General features: G+C 43.2%; 1 protein-coding gene, 1 long non-coding RNA gene and 1 other non-coding gene across 5 annotated transcripts in view; 1 reads left to right on the plus strand and 2 right to left on the minus strand.

The window, feature by feature from the left end:
- Nucleotides 1–1,973: 1,973 nt before the first annotated feature.
- ZBED3 (zinc finger BED-type containing 3) lies at nt 1,974–20,476 on the minus strand. 3 transcript variants are annotated; one of them, XM_061430020.1, is made up of 4 exons: nt 20,256–20,476; nt 18,895–18,948; nt 4,047–4,160; nt 1,974–2,821 (listed from the first exon to the last, which is right to left on the minus strand). In XM_061430020.1, the coding sequence occupies exon 4, from the start codon at nt 2,805–2,807 to the stop codon at nt 2,163–2,165; it is 645 nt and encodes a 214-aa protein (XP_061286004.1). In that variant the 5' UTR covers nt 2,808–2,821; nt 4,047–4,160; nt 18,895–18,948; nt 20,256–20,476; the 3' UTR covers nt 1,974–2,162. The 3 variants fall into 3 exon arrangements, with proteins under 3 accessions (XP_061286004.1, XP_061286003.1, XP_061286002.1); XM_061430019.1 differs by lacking the exon at nt 18,895–18,948 and having other exon boundaries at nt 4,047–4,155; nt 20,256–20,473; XM_061430018.1 differs by lacking the exon at nt 18,895–18,948 and having other exon boundaries at nt 20,256–20,470.
- The window catches only part of LOC133255587 (uncharacterized), a 56,782-nt gene continuing 50,768 nt past the window's right edge, over nt 14,515–20,528 (plus strand). Inside the window, exon 1 of the long non-coding RNA XR_009738987.1 lies at nt 14,515–17,906. This is a non-coding gene — a long non-coding RNA (uncharacterized LOC133255587). The remainder of the gene's footprint in view (nt 17,907–20,528) is intronic.
- LOC133256311 (small nucleolar RNA SNORA47) lies at nt 15,498–15,635 on the minus strand. The gene has a single exon (XR_009739183.1). It is a non-coding gene; the product is annotated as a small nucleolar RNA SNORA47 (small nucleolar RNA).

A 20,528-nucleotide genomic window follows, 5' to 3' on the forward strand; every position in this document is an offset into this window, starting at 1 on the left:
CCAAGTTGAGTGTCAGGTAGGTGGTAGTGTGAGAAGACGAGGATGGAAAGGTGAATCCCAGCTGAATGATAACCGGGTCCTGAGCTGGGCAGGTGACATCAGAAGGAAGACAGGTGTAAAAGTAAAGTCTCAGTCGCTCAGTCATATTGGACTCTGCGACCCCATGTTCTGTAGCCCACCAGGAATTCCTGGTGCCCGTGGAATTCCTCTATCCATGGAATTCTCCAGGCAAGAACACTGGAGTGGGTTCCCATGCCCTTCTCCAGGGGATCTTCCTGACCCAGGGATCGAACCTGGGTCTTCTTCATTACCAACTGAGCCACTAGAAATAGACTCAAGAGATCAGGGGCCTGGGATTCAGCAAGACTGGTGCTCAAACCCCATTCTTCCTCGACATTACTTAGTTCCTCTGAGCCTGTCTCTCTGCAAAGTGGGTGGAGGATTACTCATGGGATTATATCATGGGGTTACTGCACGGTAGGCAATTATTGTCCAGCATTTTTGCACAGCTGGCATGGTGAGTGGTCAGTACATGTCAATGTCACTGATGGTACGACCTGGAGCTGGAGTTAGGAAGCAAAGGTGTCAGCTCGGATGAGTGAGTCACAAGGGCAACAGTACAGCAGCCGGGAACACGGCATCTGGAGGTAGAGACTGGATTGGACTGCTGACACTACTACTTACCAGCTGTCATCTTGTACAAGCCACTTAAGCCCTCTCTCAGTTTCATTAGCTGTAAAATGGGCAGCGTATTAGTATTAATATGCCCCCCTCCCCAGGGAGCTGCTATGGAAATAAAGTGAGATAATACATGTAAATGTACCTGACACATTTTAAGAGCCCAGTAATTCTTAGCCATTGGGTCAGGGGTGGGGATGTGGAGTTGAATACATTTACCCCTTCCATCCCCAGTGGCAAGATGTGCAAGTAGAGGTGGAGATACGCTGCAGGGGACTGAACATGAAGGACAGACCTGGGAAGAGCACACAAGGCTGGAGGTAGTCAGTTTTGGGCACAAAGGTGACTGTTGCAGCTCTCCAGGTAGATGAACCAAGAAGGAGTACATAATTTGGCCTAAGGAAACAGTCAGACAAAAAAATCCAGAGTATCGGACATTCTATAAGACATCCACGGGGCTTCCCAGGTGGCTCAGTGGTAAAGAATCCGCCTGCAACCCAGGAGCTGTGGGTTTGATCCCTGAATGGGGAAGATCCCTGGAGTAGAAAATGGCAACCCACTCCCTATTACTGCCTGGGAAGGAGCCTGGGGCACTACAGTCCATGGCGTCGAAAGAGTTGGGCAGGACTTAGCATGGCAACACCAAAAGGCCCCAAAAAGGTGAAGGAGGTGGCCTCAGATGGGAGGGTGCCTTCCTCCTTGGCCCAAGTGTGAGGGCTGAGGAGACGTTGGGGAGGAAGCTCCCTTCCTGTCAAGGAGGGAGGGCTGAGGTCAGGTCTTGCAAGTAAGGTGGCAGGTGTGAGGCAGTGAAGTGGGGAACTTAGCACAGCTGTCATCAGGCTGCAACGGGGGAAGGAAGATGGCGGAGGTGAGACAAGGCGCTTGGTACTGGGGGGCCAGCTGGGGAGGGGAGCAAAAGGAGGACTTCTCCAGGACTGCCTTCCTAAGGCACTAGGAATGATAGGGTAATGAGCAGTTCTGGAAACTAAACGGCCTCCTGTTCAGAACTTGGTGCTGGGCAAGGGCTACTCATCAAAGACTTCCTCGTTAGGAAGTAAAACTTTTGGGGGGTAAAAATGCCTGATCCTCATTTCAATGCACATTCTACTCTGGGTTGCGGGCACATGGTGTGATAGTCCTTGGTGTGTAAGGAAGTTTCGGTCCTTTCAAAGTTACCAAAGAATGGCCATGGCTCCAAATGCTCTAGGTTCATGGGGCCAGTGGCCTCTTTTCCAAAGGCGGTCAGAGGAAAACCCCCGCCTGCGCGGATCCCACAAAACGCCACCAGCAGAGGAGGCCGCCGGAGAGGATCATGAGCATGTTCTGGTTCTGCTTCTCAAGACCCTGCATTTGGCGATTTCAACTCGGCAGAGGGTCAAGGGACTGAGATCCCGCTCCCAGGTGAGGCTGAAGACGCCGCTCCGCGGGCCACACGTGGAATACCACTGGTGGAGTGGGGGTCGGGGGGTGGGAACGGCCAAAACCTACAGGAGGACCTTCGTGATGACGCAGCCGTCCCTGGGTTCCCCCTCGGGCTCGTCTTTGAGCGGAGCGTGCAGCGAGGGGGCCGGGGCCGGGGCCAAGGCGCCCTCCCGCCGGCTCACTTCCCGCTGCCGCGCCTGCAGCGCCTCCCTTTCGGCCTGCAGCTCCCGGCGCGCCTGGGCCGCCGCGCGCTCCTCCTCCTGCAGCGCCCGCCGCCTGCGCTCCAAGGCGCGCTCGCCCTGCTCCACGGCCGCCTCGCGCCGCGCCAGCTCCCGCTCGCGCAGGCTGCCCCGCACGGCCAGCGCACCCATCTGCTCGAGGAGGCGCGCCCAGTCGCCCTCGGCGGCCGCGACGGGGCCAGGGGCGGCGGGTGGCGAGCGGCGGGCGGCGCTCTCCGCCAGCTCCCGCCGGTGCGCGCTCCTCAGGTGCTTCCACAGCGCCGGGGTGCTCGCGTGCCAGCCCGGGCCGCGGCCCACTTGCTCCCCGCACAGCCGGCAGGTGGCCCAGGGGCCCGCCGCGTGGCCAGGGCGCGCGGGAGCCAGGTGGAAGTACCCCCAGGCCTCGGAGTACGGCGCCCCCAGGCGGCCCGCAGCCGCGTCCGGCCCGCCGGTCTCGTCCATGGTCACGGCCGGCTCTTCGCTCCTCATTGTTTAGGCAGCGCCTGCACCGAGGGAGACAGGGCTAAAGTTAACGACCGCAAAATTACATGTGCAACTGGACAACCGCTCCAACACACAGCTTCTAGGACTAGATTAAACTTGTGAAGAAACCATGCCTCGTTCTCACTACTGATAAAATCCTGTAGTTTGGATAGTCACTTGCATTTCTTTCTCAGTTCAGTTCAGTTGCTCAGTTGTGTCCGACTCTTTGCGACCCCATGGACTACAGCACACCAGGCCTCCCTGTCCATCACCAACTCCCGGAGCCTACTCAAACTCATGTCCATTAAGTCGGTGATGCCATCCAACCATCTCATCCTCTGTTCCCTTCTTCTCCTGCCTTCAATCTTTCCCAGCATCAGGGTCTTTTCCAGTGAGTCAGTTCTTTGCATCAGGTGGCCAAAGTATTGGAGTTTCAGCTTCAGCATCAGTCCTTCCAATGAACACCCAGGACTGATCTCCTTTAGGATGGACTGGTTGGATATCCTTGCAGTCCAAGGGACTCTCAAGAGTCTTTTCCAACACCACAGTTAAAAAGCATCAATTCTTCGGCGCTCTGCTTTCTTTATAGTCCAACTCTCACATCCATACATGACTATTGGAAAAACCATAGCTTTGACTAGACGGGCCTTTCTTGGCAAAGTATATCTCTGCTTTTTAATATGCTAAGTTGGTCATAGCTTTTCTTCCCCAAGGAGCAAGTGCCCTTGAGAAGTAAGTCTTTCTCAGTATGTATGTTCATTTGTTTATTTCAGCATGTTAATTATTCAGGAAAAAAAAAATGTTAAAGATGCTTAGGCCTTCTTTCCATAACCAGGAGTCTGAAATTCACTGGATCCTTACCTAACAAGTACTGAGACTAAAATTGGGAAGCCAAGCTTCCCATAAGTTTTAAAAGTGCTTTATATATATATTAGTTTTAACTAGTCTCTTTTATGCTCTTTTAAAAGAAACTGACCTTTTCTGAATAAAAGCAAGGCTCCCTTTTGAATTCTTCTCGCAATGTTACAGAAGGAAGGAGTGGGGAAAAGAGTTTTAGGAATGAAAATTTTGTTTCTTAGACCTTAAGTGCTAGGACTGAGCTTTCAGAGAAAACTTTTTTCAAGACAAAAATATCTTTTTGTGATTTTAAAAACCATGTGCTTATGAGAAAATTGTCCTGAGTCATTAAAATGCACATCTCATTTAGAAAGCAGCAATATACAAGGCAGTTTTCTAAACTTTTACCTTCAAATGAGGCAGTGGGCAGTCTCGGTCATTGCTTCCGAGTTTTCAGCAGACCCAAGTTCTCAGGTGGAAACACTGGCGTGACTTCTGAGATCTCAAGAACCATCAGCTGTGCTAGGAGTAAATTCAGAGGACAGGCAGCCAGTAAAAGACATTCAATTAAACTGCCCTAAAAGACACTAGAAATACTAGCTAGTGCCATGATCTTCTGGTGTTCATTTTCCCGACCCTCTCATAGTTGCTCCAGTCATGAAACAAATAAAATTAGTTCTCTGTGCTGCTTATCCCAACTAAATGGCCCTCTCTATATATCTGCAAGATAAAAAGGTTGGTCAGTTCCAAGAAAAAATAATAGTTGTTTGCTTTGTCCAACAAATAGTTGTAGTTAAAGGGGTCCAAACACAACCCAATGCCTCTCATTGCAAGGTCTTTTCTATTAAGAAAGCATTTCCCAATGTGATGACCTATCAAATGAGGAGGGAGATAGAAAAGGTGACATTTCTTCTTTAAAAAAATAACTTCACAAAGGGTCAAATGTATGATTCTCAACAAATCTGCTTTGGAAGTTTAAAAAATGAGAACACCTTGGAGCTCTCCTGAGAACTTATTTCATGGGGAGAATTCAGACCAAGTTGGGAGAATACTGGGCAGTGAGATGGCCAGTGCTCCTTCTGTCAGGGTTTGAACCAGCAGCCATGGAGATGGTGAAGTTCCAGAATCTTTTATTAAAGGCAACGAGGGATGACTGGGGGATTCCCTGGTGGCTCAGAGGATGAAGTATCTGCCTGCAATGTGGGAGACCCGGGTTCGATCCCTGGGTCGGGAAGATCCCCTGGAGACGGAAATGGCAGCCCACTCCAGCATTCTTGCCTGGAGAATCCCATGGACAGAGGAGCCTGGAGGGCTACAGTCCACGGGGTCGCAAAGAGTTGGACACAAAGATAAGAACAGAAAAGACAAGTTGATTTTTTTAAATTTATTTTTTTATTGAAGGATAATTGCTTTACAGAATTTTGTTGTTTTCTGGGCTTCCCTGCTGGCTCAGATAGTAAGGCATCTGCCTGCAATGTGGGAGACTTGGGTTCGATCCCTGGGTTGGGAAGATCCCCTGGAGAAGGAAATGGCAACCCACTCCAGTACTCTTGCCTGGAATGGATGAGCCTGGTAGGCTACAGTCCATGGGATCGCAAAGAGTCGGGCAAGACTGAGCAACTTCACTGGCTCACTGGTCAAACCTCTACGTGAATCAGTGATAGGAATACATATTTCCCCTCCCTTTTTAACCTCCCTCCCAACTCCCTCCCCATCCCCCCCTCTAGGTTGATACAGAGCCCCTGTTTGAATTTCCTGAGCCATACAGCAAATTCCTATCAGTGATCTATTTTACATATGGTAATGTAAGTTTCCATGTTTACTCTTTCCGTACATCACACCCTCTCCTCCCCTCTCCCCATGTCCATAAGTCTGTTCTCTAGGTCTGTTTCTCCATTGCTACCCTGTAAATAAATTATTTGTACCATTTTTCTAGATTCTGTGAATATGCGTTAGAACACAATATTTATCTTTCTCTTTCTGAGTCACTTCACTCTGTATAATAGGTTCTAGGGTCATCAGCCTCATCAGAATTGACTCAAGGGCGTTCCTTTTTGTGGCTGAGTAATATTCCATCGTGTATATGTACCACAACTTCTTTATCCATTCATATGTAGATGGACATCTAGGTTGCTTCCATGTTCTAGCTATTATAAATAGTGCTGCAATGACCAATGGGATACATGTGTCTTTTTCAATTTTGGTTTCCTCAGGCTATATGCCTAGGAATGGGATTGCTGGGTCATGGGCTCCAAAATCACTGCAGATGGTGACTGCAGCCATGAAATTAAAAGACGCTTACTCCTTGGAAGGATCCAAGTTATGACCAACCTAGACAGCATATTCAAAAGCAGAGACATTACTTTGCCAACAAAGGTTCGTCTAGTCAAGGCTATGGTTTTTCCTGTGGTCATGTATGGATGTGAGAGTTGGACTGTGAAGAAGGCTGAGCACTGAAGAATTGATGCTTTTGAACTGTGGTGTTGGAGAAGACTCTTGAGAGTCCCTTGGACTGCAAGGAGATCAGCCCTGGGATTTCTTTGGAAGGAATGATGCTAAAGCTGAAACTCCAGTACTTTGTCCACCTCATGCGAAGAGTTGACTCACTGGAAAAGACTCTGATGCTGGGAGGGATTGGGGGCAAGAAGAGAAGGGGACGACAGAGGATGAGATGGCTGGATGGCATCACTGACTCGATGGACGTGAGTCTCAGTGAACTCCGGGAGTTGGTGATGGACAGGGAGGCCTGGCGTGCTGCGATTCATGGGGTCGCAAAGAGTCGGACACGACTGAGCGACTAATCTGATCTGATCTGATGGTGGTTTTATTCCTAGTTTTTTAAGGAATCTCCATACCATCTTCCATAGTGACTGTATCAATTTACATTCCCATCAACAGTGCAAGAGCAATCCCTTTTCTCCACACCCTCAGTAGCATTTATGGTTTGTAGATTTTTTGATGATGGTCATTCTGACCGGTGTGAGGTGATATCTCATTGTGGTTTTGATTTGCATTTCTCTAATAATGAGTGCAGAGAAGGCAATGGCACCCCACTCCAGTACTCTTGCCTAGAAAATCCCATGGATGGAGGAGCCTGATAGGCTGTAGTCCACGGGGTCGCTAAGAGTCGGACACGACTGAGCGACTTCACTTTCACTTTTCACTTTCGTGCATTGGAGAAGGAAATGGCAACCCACTCCAGTGTTCTTGCCTGGAGAATCCCAGGGACGGTGTAGCCTGGTGGGTTGCTGTCTATGGGGGTGCACAGAGTCGGACAAAACTGAAGCGACTTAGCAGCAGCAGTAGCAGCAATAATGAGTGATTTTGAGCATCTTTTCATGTGTTTGTTAGCCATCTCTATGTCTTCTTTGGAGAAATGTCTATTTAGGTCTTTTTCCCACTTTTTGATTGGGTTGTTTGTTTTCTTGGCATTGAGTTGTATGAGCTGCTTGTATATTTTGGAAATTAATCCTTTGTCAGTTGTTTCGCTTGCTATTATTTTCTCCCATTCTGAGGGTTGTCTTTCCACCTTGCTTATAGTTTCCTTTGCTGTGCAAAAGCTTTTAAGTTTAATCAGGTCCCACTTGTTTACTTTTATTTCCTTTACTCTAGGAGGTGGGTCGTAGAGGATCTTACTTTGATTTATGTCATCAAGTGTTCTGCCTGTTTTCCTCTTAAGAGTTTTATAGTTTCTGGTCTTACATTTAGGCCTTTAGTCCATTTTGAGTTTATCTTTGTATATAGTATTAGGAAGTGTTCTAGTATCATTCTTTTAGATGTAGCTGTCCGGTTTTCCCAGCACCATTTATTGAAGAGGCTCTCTTTTCCCCATTGTACGTTCTTGCCTCCTTTGTAAAAAATAAGGTACCCATAGGTGCATGGGTTTACTTCTGGGCTTTCTATCTTGTTCAGTTGGTCTATATTTCTGTTTTTGTGCCAGTACCCTACTGTCTGGATGACTGTAGCTTTGTAGTATAATCTGAAGCCAGGAAGGTTGATTCTTCCAGCTCCATTCTTCTTTCTCAAGACTGCTTTGGCTATTCAGGGTCTTTTGTGTTTCCATAGGAATTGTGAAATTTTTTTGTTCCAGTTCTGTGAAAAATGCCACTGGTAATTTGATAGGGATCACGCTGAATCTGTAGATTGCACTTGGTAGTATAGTCATTTTCACAATATTGATTCTTCCTACCCAGGAACATAGACCATCTCTCCATCTGTTTATGTCATCTTTGATTTCTTTCATTAGTGTCTTATAATTTTCTGTGTACAGTTCTTTTGTCTCTTTAGGTAAGTTTACTCCTAGATATTTAATTTTTTTTGTTGCAATGGTGAATGGGATTGATTCCTTAATTTCTCTTTCTGATTTTTCATTGTTAGTATATAGAAATGCAAGTGATTTCTTTGTATTGATTTTGTATCCTGCAACTTTGCTAAATTCACTGATTAGCTCTAGTAATTTTCTGATACTATCTTTAGGGTTTTCTAGGTACAGTATCATGTCATCTGCAAACAGTGAGAGCTTTATTTCTTCTTTTCTGATCTGGATTCCTTTTATTTCTTTTTCTTCTCTGATTGCTATAGCTAGGACTTCTAGAACTATGTTGAATAATAGTGGTCAAAGTGGACACCCTTGTCTTGTTCCTGATCTTAGGGGGAATGCTTTCAATTTTTCACCATTGAGAATAATGTTTGCTGTAGGCTTATCATATATGGCCTTTACTGTGTTGAGGTAGGTTCCTTTCATGCCCATTTTTTGAAGAATTTTAATCATAAATAGGTGCTGAATTTTGTCAAAGGCTTTTTCTGTATCTATTGAGATTATCATATGGTTTTTACCTTTCAATTTGTTAATATGGTATATCCCATTGATTGATTTGCATATATTGGAGAATCCTTGCATCCTGGAATAAACCCAACTTGATCATGGTGTATGAGCTTTTTGATGTGTTGCTGAATTCTGTTTGCTAAAATTTTGTTGAGAATTTTTGCGTCTATGTTCATCAGTGATATTGGCCTGTAGTTTCCTTTTTTGGTGTTGTCTTTGTCTGGTTTTGGTATCAGGGTGATAGTGGCCTCATAGAATGAGTTTGGAAGTGTTCCTTCCTCTTCAATTTTTTGAAAGAGTTTTAGAAGGATGGCTTCTAAAACTTCTCCTGTGAAGCCATCTGGTCCTGGGCTTTTGTTTTTTGGGAGATTTTTGATCAGAGCTTCAATTTCAGTGCTTGTAATTGGGTTGTTCATAATTTCTATTTCTTCCTCGTTCAGTCTTAGAATATTGAACTTTTCTAAAAATCAGTCAGTTTCTTCCAGGTTATCCATTTTATTGCCATATAATTGTTAATAATAGTCTCTTATAATCCTTTGTATTTCTGCACTGTCTGTTGTAACCTCTTTTTTCATTTCTAATTTTGTTGGTTTGATTCTTCTTTTTTTCTTGATGAGTCTGGCTAAAGGCTTGTCAATTTTGTTTATCTTCTCAACCAGATTTTAGTTTTATTAATTTTTACTATTGTTTCTTTCATTTCCTTTTCATTTATTTCTGCTCAGATCTTTATGATTTCTTTCCTTCTACTAATTTTGGAGTGGTTTTTTTTTGTTGTTGTTGTTGTTGTTGTTCTTTTTCCCATTGTTTTAGGTGTAAAGTTACGTTGTCTATTCGATGCTTTTCTTGTTTCTTGAGGTAGGATTGTATTGCTATAAACTTCCCTCTTAGAACTATTTTTGCTGCATCCCATAGGTTTTGGGTTGTTGTGTTTTCATTGTCATTTGTTTCTAGAAATGTTCTGATTTCCCTTTTGATTTCTTCAGTAACCTGTTGGTTGTTTACAAATGTGTTGTTTAATCTCCATGTGTTTGTGTTTCTTACATTTATTTTCCTATAATTTATATCTAGTCTGCATTGTGATCAGAGAAGATGCTTGACACAATTTCAATTTTCTTAAATTTACTGAGGCTTGGTTTGTGAACCAAGACGTGGTCTATCCTGGAGAATGTTCCATGTGCACTTGAGAAGAAGGTGTATTCTTCTGCATTTGGATGGGATGTCCTAAAGACATCAATGAGATCTATCTCATTAATGTATCATTCAAGACTTGTGTTTCCTTATTAATTTTGTTTTGATGATCTGTCCATTGGTGTGAGTGGGGTGTTAAAGTTCCTACTATTACTGTGTTACTGTCAATTTCTCCTTTTATGTCTGTTAGTGTTTGTCTTATGTATTGAGGTGCTCCTATGTTGGGTGCATAGATATTTACAATTGTTATGTCTTCCTCTTGGATCTATCCCTTGATCATTATGTAGTGTCCTTCCTTATCTCTTGTAACTTCTTTATTTTAAGGTCTATTTTGTCTGATATGACGATTGCTATTCCAGCTTTCTTTTTCTTCTTATTTGCATGGAATATATTTTTCCATCTTCTCACTTTCAGTCTGTATGTATCTTGAGGTCTGAAGTGGGTTTCTTGTACACAGCATATATATGGGTCTTGTTTTTATATGTATTCAGCCACTCTGTGTCTTTTGGTTGGAGCATTAAATCCATTTAAAATTAAAGTAATTATTGAATATATGTTCCTATTGCCATTTTCTTAATTGTTTGGGGTTGATTTTGTAGACTGTGGTTCGGATCATGAACTCCTTAGTGCCGAATTCAGACTGAAATTGAAGAAAGTGGAGAAAACCACTAAACCATTCAGGTATGACCTAAATCAAATCCCTTAGGACTATACAGTGGAAGTGAGAAGTCGATTTAAGGGACTAGATCTGATAGAGTGCCTGATGAACTATGGCTGGAGGTTTGTGACATTGTACAGGAGACAGGAATCAAGACCATCCCCAAGAAAAAGAAATGCAAAAAAGCAAAATGGCTGTCTGAGGAAGCCTTACAAAGAGCTGTGAAAAGAAGGGAAGCAAAAAGCAAAGGAAAAAGGAAAGATATACTCATTTGAATGCAGAGTTCCAAAGAATAGCAAGGAGAGATAAGCCTTCCTCAGCAATCAATGCAAAGAAATAGAGGAAAACAAGAGAATGGGAAAGACTAGAGATCTCTTCAAGAAAACTAGAGATACCAAGGGAACGTTTCATGCAAAGATGGGCTCAATAAAGGACAGAAATGGTAGGGACCTAACAGAAGCAGAAGATATTAAGAAGAGGTGGCAAGAATACACAGAAGAACTGTACAAAAAAGATCTTCACGACCCAGATAATCACGATGGTGTGATCACTCACCTAGAGCCAGACATCCTGAAATGTGAGGTCAAGCAGGCCTTAGGAAGCATCACTATGAACAAAGCTAGTGGAGATGATGGAATTCCAGTTGAGCTATTCCAAATCCTGAAAGATGGTACTGTGAAAGTGCTGCACTCAATATGCCAGCAAATTTGGAAAACTCAGCAGTGGCCATAGGACTGGAAAAGGTCGGTTTTTTCATTCCAATCCCAAAGAAAGGCAATGCCAAAGAATGCTCAAACTACAGCACAATTGCACTCATCTCACACGCTAGTATGGAGAAGGAAATGGCAACCCACTCCAGTATTCTTGCCTGGAAAATTCCATGGATGGAAAAGCCTGGTATGCTACAGTCCATGGGGTTGCAAAGAGTCAGACACAACTGAGCGACTTCACCACACACTAGTAAAGTAACACTTAAAATTCTCCAAGCCAGGCTTCAGCAATATGTGAACCGTGAACTTCCAGATGTTCAAGCTGGTTTTACAAAAGGCAGAGGAACCAAAGATCAAATTGCCAACATCCGCTGGATCATCAAGAAAGCAAGAGAGTTCCAGAAAAACTATTTCTGCTTTATTGACTATGCCAAAGCCTTTGACTGTGTGGATCATGATAAACTGTGGAAAATTCTGAAAGAGATGGGAATACCAGACCACCTGACCCGCCTCTTGAGAAACCTGTATGCAGGTCAGGAAGCAACAGTTAGAACTGGACATGGAACAACAGACTGGTTCCAAATAGGAAAAGGAGTACATCAAGGCTGTATATTGTCACCCTGCTTATTTAACTTCTATGCAGAGTACATCATGAGAAATGCTGGGCTGGAAGAAGCACAAGCTGGAATCGAGCTTGCAGAGAGAAATATCAATAACCTCAGATATGCAGATGACACCACCCTTATGGCAGAAAGTAAAGAGGAACTAAAAAGCCTCTTGATGAAAGTGAAAGATGAGAGTGAAAAAGTTGGCTAAAGCTCAACATTCAGAAAACGAAGATCATGGCATCTGGTCCCATCATTTCATGGCAAATAGATGGGGAAACAGTGGCTGACTTTATTTTTCTGGGTTCAAAAATCACTGCAGATGGTGATTGCAGCCATGAAATTAAAAGATACTTACTCCTTGGAAGGAAAGTTATGACCAACCTAGACAGCATATTAAAAAGCAGAGACATTACTTTGTCAACAGAGGTCCATCTAGTCAAGGCTATGGTTTTTCCAGTAGTCACGTATGGATGTGAGAGTTGGACTATAAAGAAAGCTGAGTGCCGAAGAATTGATGCTTTGAACTGTGGTGTTGGAGAAGACTCTTGAGAGTCCCTTGGACTGCAAGGAGATCCAACCAGTCCATCCTAAAGGAGATCAGTCCTGTGTGCTCATTGGAAGGACTGATGTTGAAACTGAAACTCCAGTACTTTTGGCCACCTGATGTGAAGAGCTGACTCATTTGAAAAGACCGTGATGCTGGGAAAGATTGAGGGATGGAGGAGAAGGTTGAGATGGAGAGGATGAGATGGCTGGATGGTATCACTGACTCGATGGACATGGGTTTGGGTGGGCTCCGGGAGTTGGTGATGGACAGGGAGGCCTGGCGTGCTGTGGTTCATGGGGTCGCAAAGTCGGACACGACTGAGCAACTGAACTGATTTTGTAGATCTTTTTTCTTCTCTTGTATTTCTTGACTATATAAGTCCATTTAGCATTTGTTGTAAAGCTGGTTTGGTGGTACTGAATTTTCTTAACTTTTGCTTGTCTGAAAAGCTTTTTATTTCTCAATCAATTTTGAATGAGATCTTTGCCAGGTACAGTAATCTTAGTTGTAGATTTTCCCCTTTCAGTACTTTAAATATATCCTTCCATTCCCTTCTGGCCTGCAGAATTTCTGCTGAAAGATCAACTATTAAGCATATGGGGTTTCCCTTCTGTGTTACTTGTTACTTCTCCCTTGATGCTTTTAATATTCTTTCTTTGTGTTTAGTCTTTATTAGTTTCATTAATATGTGTCTTGGCATGTTTCTCCTTGGGTTTATCCTATATGGGACTCTTTGTGCCTCTTGGATTTGATTGATTGTATTTCATTTGTTTTGCTTTATTCTGCTCTTCAGAAGTTATTTCCACCATTTTATCTTCCAGTTCACTGATTTGTTCTTCTGCTTCAGATATTCTGCTGTTGATTCCTTCTAAAGTATTTTTAACTTCATTGTGTTGTTTGTCTCTGTGTGTTTATTCTTTAATTCTTCTTCTTCTGCTGCTGCTAAGTTGCTTCAGTTGTGTCCGACTCTGTGCGACCCCATAGACGGCAGCCCACCAGGCTCCCCTGTCCCTGGGATTCTCTAGGGAAGAATACTGGAGTGGGTTGCCATTTCCTCCTCCAGTGCATGAAAGTGAAAAGTGAAAGTGAAGTCACTTAGTCGTGTTCGACTCTTAGCGACCTCATGGACTGCAGCCTACCAGGCTCCTCCATCCATGGAATTTTCCAGGCAAGAGTACTGGAGTGGGGTGCCATTGCCTTCTCCTAATTCTTCTAGGTGTTTGTTAATTAATTCTTGCATTTTCTCCATTTTGTTTTCAAGGTTTTTGATCATCTTTACTATCATTATTCTGAATTCTTTTTCAGGTAGTTTGCCTATTTCCTCTTCATTTATTTGGACTTCTGTGTTTCTAGTTTGTTCCTTCATTTGTGTAGTATTTCTCTGCCTTTTCATTATTTTTTTTTTTAACTTATTACATTTGAGGTCTCCTTTTCTCAGGCTTCAAGTTGAATTCTTTCTTCCTTCCAGTTTCTACCCTCCTAAGGTTGATCCAGTGGTTGTGTAAGCTTCCTATAGGGTGAGATTTGTGCTGAGTTTTGTTTGTTTGTTTGTTTGTTTTTCCTCTGGTTTGTATTTTTGTTTTGTTTGTTGTTTAGATGAGGCGTCCTGCACAGGGTGCTACTGGTGATTGGGTGATGCCGGGTCTTGTATCCAAGTGGCTTCCTTTGTGTGAATTCTAACTATTTGATATTCCCTAGGGTTAGTTCTCTGGTAGTCAAGGGTCTTGGAGTCACTGCTCCCACTCCAAAGGCTTGATCTCTGGATCTGATTCCACAGCTGCTCGACTTCCTGCCTCAGTTGTCCCAGCTCATTCATCCTTGAATTTCCTCACAGCAGAAACTAACAAATGAAAGACCTGGAGGGAGCTGGGGCCCGCATGGACTGGGGGTATGGAGGTCAGCTGGGTGCTCAGCAGTCCCTGGCATGCACAGCTAGCATACAGAGCACTGTGCACTGCAGAGACCAGCACCATGGAGATCCCCCGACCACACCCAGGCCCGCACCCCCACCAATCAACTCTGCGGCGCCATGAGCTGCTTTAATAATAGTATTTAGTGAAGCTTTTAATTCAGTTGCTCGTTACAGATGCAGTATAGTTTTCTAAGTCTCATTTTTTTTTCCCCCACCAAGTAATTCCTCCGAGATTAGGCAGGATATTTAACATTATCTCTTGACTTAAAAATAAATAAATAAATAAATTTACCAGAATCATCAAAAAAGATAAGTACCAGGCCTCTTTTAACAAGAGGCCTATTTATATATATAGGCCTATTTATATATTTATATTTACCTATTTATATATTTATATATCTATTTAATATACCTATTTATACCTTAAATATACCCATTTATCTATTTATATATCTTCTGATATAATAGGCATTGATTTGAATATGACAATTAATATAAAAAGTCTTAAGAAATTAAAGGCTAAATTTCCCTCAAGAGATTTACTAAACCACTAAACCCCCAAAGCTGGAGTGGTGGGATGAGAGGGGAGTTACAGACCCCTTCAAGAGTAACTTTTTTTTATGTTAGTAAACATTATGTTTAGTAAACAAAGCCAGATTTTAGTTTTAGACTTTTTTTTTTTTTTTGGTAATCAAACTTTACCTGAAGTTTTTTCTACATTTCTTTTTTTAGAATTCCATTTCTTATAAATTAGAATCTTATCTTTCCTGAGTATACCACTTTTTTTTTTACTACTAGAAGTACACAAAAGTGGAGATAATAGAAAATAGTAGTACTTTGAGTCCCTGGTGGCTCAGCTGGTAAAGAATCTGCCTGCAATGCAGGAGACCTGGGTTTGATCCCTGGGTTGGGAAGAGTCCCTGGAGAAGGGAAAGGCCACCCACTCCAGTGTTCTGGCCTGGAGAATTCCATGGACTATACAGTCCGTGGGGTCACAAAGAGTCGGACACGACTGAGTGACTTTCACCAGGACTCCCTATATTTATAGGCCAAGAGGTTTAAAGTTTTTGTATAGTATCAAGACTATTGTTTTGCATTCTTGAGATTGCATGCTTTCTTGAGGTAGGGGTTGAAAATGGTATATAAGCTTCAGATTCTCCTACCTGTGCCAAAGTCTGAGAGCTATTATTACTGATATGCCCCTACAAGTGCCGGAGGTGACCAATTACTGTCCTGCTTTATCTCCCTATAAGATGTCTCTGGGTTTCTTCAAAATCTGGGAGTGCCACATATAGGAGTGCCATCTGTTCTAAGATATAAAGTGGAAACAGGGGTCAGAAGCACTGATTTTGATTATTTAATCCTTTGGATTTAGTGGAGTGCTCATCTGAGCCAGGGACAAGCAAAACCACAAGTGTCGGCCAACACAGTGCTGCCCCTCTGGGGGCGGCAGAGGGACTTCCTCTGCCTCTGCAGGCCTTCGCTCTCGGAGGTCTTAACCAGTGGAAGGCAGCATGGTTCAGAACTGCCTCACCTTCTCAGTCCTCCGACAACAGCTACTTTCTCTCTCAAAAGGGTCTTCTTTTAACACTTAGTCTCTAAAGAGTGACCAGCAGTAACTGTGGCCATCAACCATTCCTAGGAGAGCCTACCTAGCTCTGCCATGCAAGCCCTGAGCTCATTTCAACCATCCCTACAGTGCAGAGTGAGAGAAGCTCTGGGCTTGAGAAGTCTTAGAATTTTCAGCCACAACCATAATACACAAAGAGCTCTTACAAACTGGGAAGAAACAGACAAACAAGCCAGTTGAAAAATGGGCCAGAGATGTGAGTAGCTGAGTGACTCAAGAGCAAAATCAGATGGCCAGGAAATTTGTGAAAAGATGCACAACATCACTTATATTAAGTCTGTTGTTAAATCTCTTACACTAACACAAATGAAGAGGTCTATCAGCCGAAGCTGGAAGGGAGGCTGAGAAGAGAGTATACTTGTGCATTCCTAGTGGAGATGGGAAGGCTTTTAGGAAAAGCAATCTGCAATTTCTATTAATTAAAAATAGATATAATCGGGGATCCAACTCCTGGGCATCTATTCCGTATAACTAAAAAGGACCAATATGTAAAGTAACATGTATTAGGATGTTTGTCATAGGGTTGTTTAGAATGGCTGAAGACTGAAATCAAAGGAATGCCTATCGGCAGGGGAATGGCTCGGTAAACAATGTGTAGTCACCCTGGGGATTATTATGCCACCATTAAAAAGACTGGATTGGAGCTCTGCCAGAGAGATTTCTGGAATAATGTTTTGGGAGAAAAGCAAGATGCAGAAAAATGTGTATAATATGATCTTGTATTAAATAATAAGTAGAACTGTATAGGGTATACAGATTTTTTATATATATGAAGAAAAATACGGAGACACACTATGGGTTGAGGGGGTAGCAGCTGATGTGAAAGGAGAAGGGGAAGAAGGGCGCTAAGGAAGCGTGCAGGTGGTCATGTGTCTACGTTTAGGCAGAGTTATGTATATGGCAGAGTCTATATTTATATTCATGTATAAATAATAATTGTATAAAACAATCCTCAAGCGTGTGAGTCAGGCAGGCCTAGGTAGCCTTAACTCTGCAGGTTGGAGGGGACAGTCCCATGGGGTATAGTGTGCTCCCATCTGGCCCTGGAGGGGTCCCAGTGTGTGAGCTAGCTTCGAGCGGGTAGTTCGCTGTCCCTTGCCTGGGCAAAGGGAGATCTATATCCAGAGAATGGGGGGGGTACCGTGGGAGGGTACCCCACATCACTCATCTCCCTGGCAGAGGGCAGGCACTCAGGGGACACTGCATTAATCAAAATGAGCCTGATCTTATGCTTCTTAGCCCCAGCTCACCCGAGTCCTCCATCTCCCCATCTGTCAGGGGAAATGGTAAGATTAGGTACCCCTAATAAACTGGTAGCTGAAATCAGATAATGCAAGTGATGTCACTACTGGACTCACCAGTGCTGCTGCTGCTGCAGCTAAGTCACTTCAGTCGTGTCCGACTCTGTGTGACCCCATAGACGGCAGCCCACCAGGCTCCCCCATCCCTGGGGTTCTCCAGGCAAGAACACTGGAGTGGCTTGCCATTTCTTTCTCCAGTCGCCAGGGCTATAACATTTCAAAATATGAACAAAAGGAAGCTCCCAGTATTTACTGCTCACACATGCTCACCTGAAGATCTTAGTGGCTAAAAGGCAGTGCTGTTTTTCTTTTTAACATTTTGTATACAATAGAGGAGGTAGTTTAAGTAAGAATTCTGAGGATTTTTTTTTAATACAAAAGGTAAATAAAAAAGAATCATAGATCCACTTCCCCATCATCAACCAAATTTACTTTCAGTTCCTCAGTTGATCTTCCTGCAAAATAGGAAGGTAGAAGATAATATAGAAAAGTAGAAGATAATATAGCAAGGTAGAAGATGATATAGGAAGGCCTAGTTTGCTGGAGTCCTGTGATATGCATTTCTTCCTTACTGATTACCCCCCAAAACCAAATATCTATTAACTGATATGGTTAGGTTAAAAAAAAGAAAATGAAAATTTTAAAGTTCTCTTCGTTTTCCTTAAACAATTTTTAAACTATCAGAAATATGCCCGTGAATGTGATTATTTGACTTAGGTCCATTCACTCCATCCACTCTTTCATTCAAACTCTTCTTGTGTATCTGCTCAGGGCCAGGCATGTGCTTGCCACCCAGGATACCAAGAGGAGAATCACATAGCCCCTGCCCTCCAGAAGCCTGCCATCTGGTGAGGAGAGATGCTTCAACATGCTAACGCCCATGATAAAGGTCAGAGCAGTGTTCACTCATGAGGACTGGGGAGGGGTGGGTTCGGGACCCTAGTGCGAACGTTCATGCAGACACCCCTGCTTAAGCATCCTTTCCCTACCTTGCTCAGGGTACAACAGTTACTAAAACACATCACCATAGAGCTGAATCTAAAAAATAAAGCTGCAGTTCTTTAATTGTATAATCTGGCTTCCAAGCTTATATTTTAAATAAAATTTCTTCAAGCTAAATAAAAGCTCTGCTAGCATGAAATTAACAGTGGAAAATTTTGAATCCAATTTCAGGCAGAAAAAAAAAAACTGGGAAAAAGAGTAGACTTTAGTTATTTGAAAAAGGAAAAAGTGGTGTTGATGGTATGATGCTTCTGAATTCTCCTTTGATGAGTTTTCATTCTATTATCTATTAATTGGAAGGGGTGATGTCTAAGCTGGTGGAAGATAAGACATTTGTGTTAATTACCTCTGCATTTGATGGTCTCTGAAGAAGTTGTATTCTTTTAATAATTTATGAGATTAAAACCTAGATTTCTCAGTATGATCTCCCAGAATACCAATATAGAGAATAAGGGAAGAGATTGCAACCTGGATGAATAATTTGTGTAAATAATGGTGTAAACACACCATGAATGACTATAACATTGAGAATCACCCCATAAGCCACCCACGTAAGTTAATTTTATTATTTCATACTTAAGCTTTACACATACAATATATCAGGCAAGCTAAAGGCCAAAGAGCCGGGCAATGTTCTCAAAAGGAAATAACAGATGAATTAAAGCTCTGTTTGTCCATCCAGGGTTAATCACTTTAGGTGGATTAATCCAGTAGAGTTATAAACAAGTATGTGCAGGTTGAGCCTGGCTGGATCTTAGGTGAGAAATTCACTCTAATGTGAAAGCCACACAGACTTGTGTGAAAACACTAAAAGCATTTTTATCCACCAGTAACTTTAATCAAAGCAGAATATAATAATTAATACAAATAATTACCTGTGACAATTGACGTATCAAGGAAACCACAATTCATCCTTTAGCTGTCCATCTCTGTTGAAATATTAATTTACTACCATGTATTAATCTATTTATAAACATATCCAGACAATTAGAAAAATTAGTCTGTAGTCAGCAGACTGAAGGCTTAAATAAATAAAAAATGCTTCCAAACTGTAAAGGATGGATACCTCGGTTAGGGAATTGAGTGAAAAAGTTTAGAAAAATGTTACACATGGAGTGTAAAAACTATACTGGACCCACAACTAATTAACTGGTATACAGAGATAGTCTCTAAATGTCATAAACCCAAATCTGAGATACCTCTACCATTAGCTAAAAGGCTGAGCAGCATTATTAATGCATTTTTTAAATGAAAATCTTCCCTAAAATGGACCTTTATTTCAGGCCTACATTACTTTATTTAATACATTTGTTCCTAAAAAGAAGGGTGCTGATCCATTTTCATCTTGTAAAATGCATAATTTAAATGAATTAGAGGGATGTAAGATTTTAATTACCCGGTTTTGGCTCTTGACTTTTGCATACTTTATTGTATACTTTTTCATTATCAGTTGCCTCAAGCTATTTTTAGTCCAAAAAAAGTATATGAATAATTACATTAATGAAAAGTCCACCAAAGGATTACCCTAGTTATGTCCATTTATCAAGCTAATTTCTACAAGTTTATCTTAAAAAGCATTATCGTTGTAGTCTTGGCTAATTAGAAGTTCTTATGGTGGCAGGTACTTATTTTTTTTAAGGAGGGAAAAATAACTTTGCTGGGTAAACTTCGAGCATTAGGTTAGCGTAAGTGATTAGAGCAAACTGCTCCTGTCTGTTCCGAAAGGATCAGAAAATCCCTTTGTTTGAGCACGGTAGGGACAGGGGTCTTTGTTTGAGTATCTAGCTTGCATTCAGTTTCTCGCCAAAGTGCGAAGAAAAGTCTCAGTCAGAGAAAGGGCCCCAACCATTTGTCCTGACTACAATAAGGCAACTTTAATAAGGGGAGAGCACAATATTTTTGATATTCCTAATTAACTTTTTTTTGACGAGAGATGGTAGAGAAGGAGCAAAATGAGGTGCACAAAGAAACTGCACGAGGCCTTTACGCAGAATCCCGGGTCCAAACGCATCTTTTACGAAGACGATAACCCGACCACCGCCGAGGGCAGGCCGGCACCTGGCGCACCCGGTCTGAGCGTCGGCGGGTCGCGGCTCCTCTGCGGGCCCCCGGGGCCCGGGGCTGGTCCCCAGCTCACCCCTCCATCCGGCCCGGCCCGGGGGAGCCTCCCGCGGACCCCGCCGCTCCCCCGCCCCGGGAGTCCGCAGTCTCCCCGTGGGCGCGCGCCCACACTCACCCCATCACCTCTGAAGCGGGCGGTGGGCTGGGAGTCGGGGATGGCAGAGCCCCTCCGGGCTCCTCGCAGACATGTTGTCCTGTGCGGAAACCTCCGCGCGTCCCCCTTAAAGACACAGCGCTCCGTTCAGGAGCCTGGGCTGGGAAGGGGGCGTGGGTGAGGACCTGTTGTTGAAAGGGCTGGAAAACCACTCCCAAACCGTCCAAGTCCACCAGCGACAGACTTGCGTTTGCCCAGGTTTAAAAAGGATGCAGTAGTTTAGTGATTTTTTTT

This window comes from Bos javanicus, chromosome 10 (assembly GCF_032452875.1).
Source record: "Bos javanicus breed banteng chromosome 10, ARS-OSU_banteng_1.0, whole genome shotgun sequence".
NCBI classification, from domain to species: Eukaryota; Metazoa; Chordata; class Mammalia; order Artiodactyla; family Bovidae; genus Bos; species Bos javanicus.

Bases quoted from the DNA above. Each gene is read 5' to 3' on its own strand.
- ZBED3 (XM_061430020.1), bottom strand. From the start codon at position 2,807: ATGAGGAGCGAAGAGCCGGCCGTGACCATGGACGAGACCGGCGGGCCG.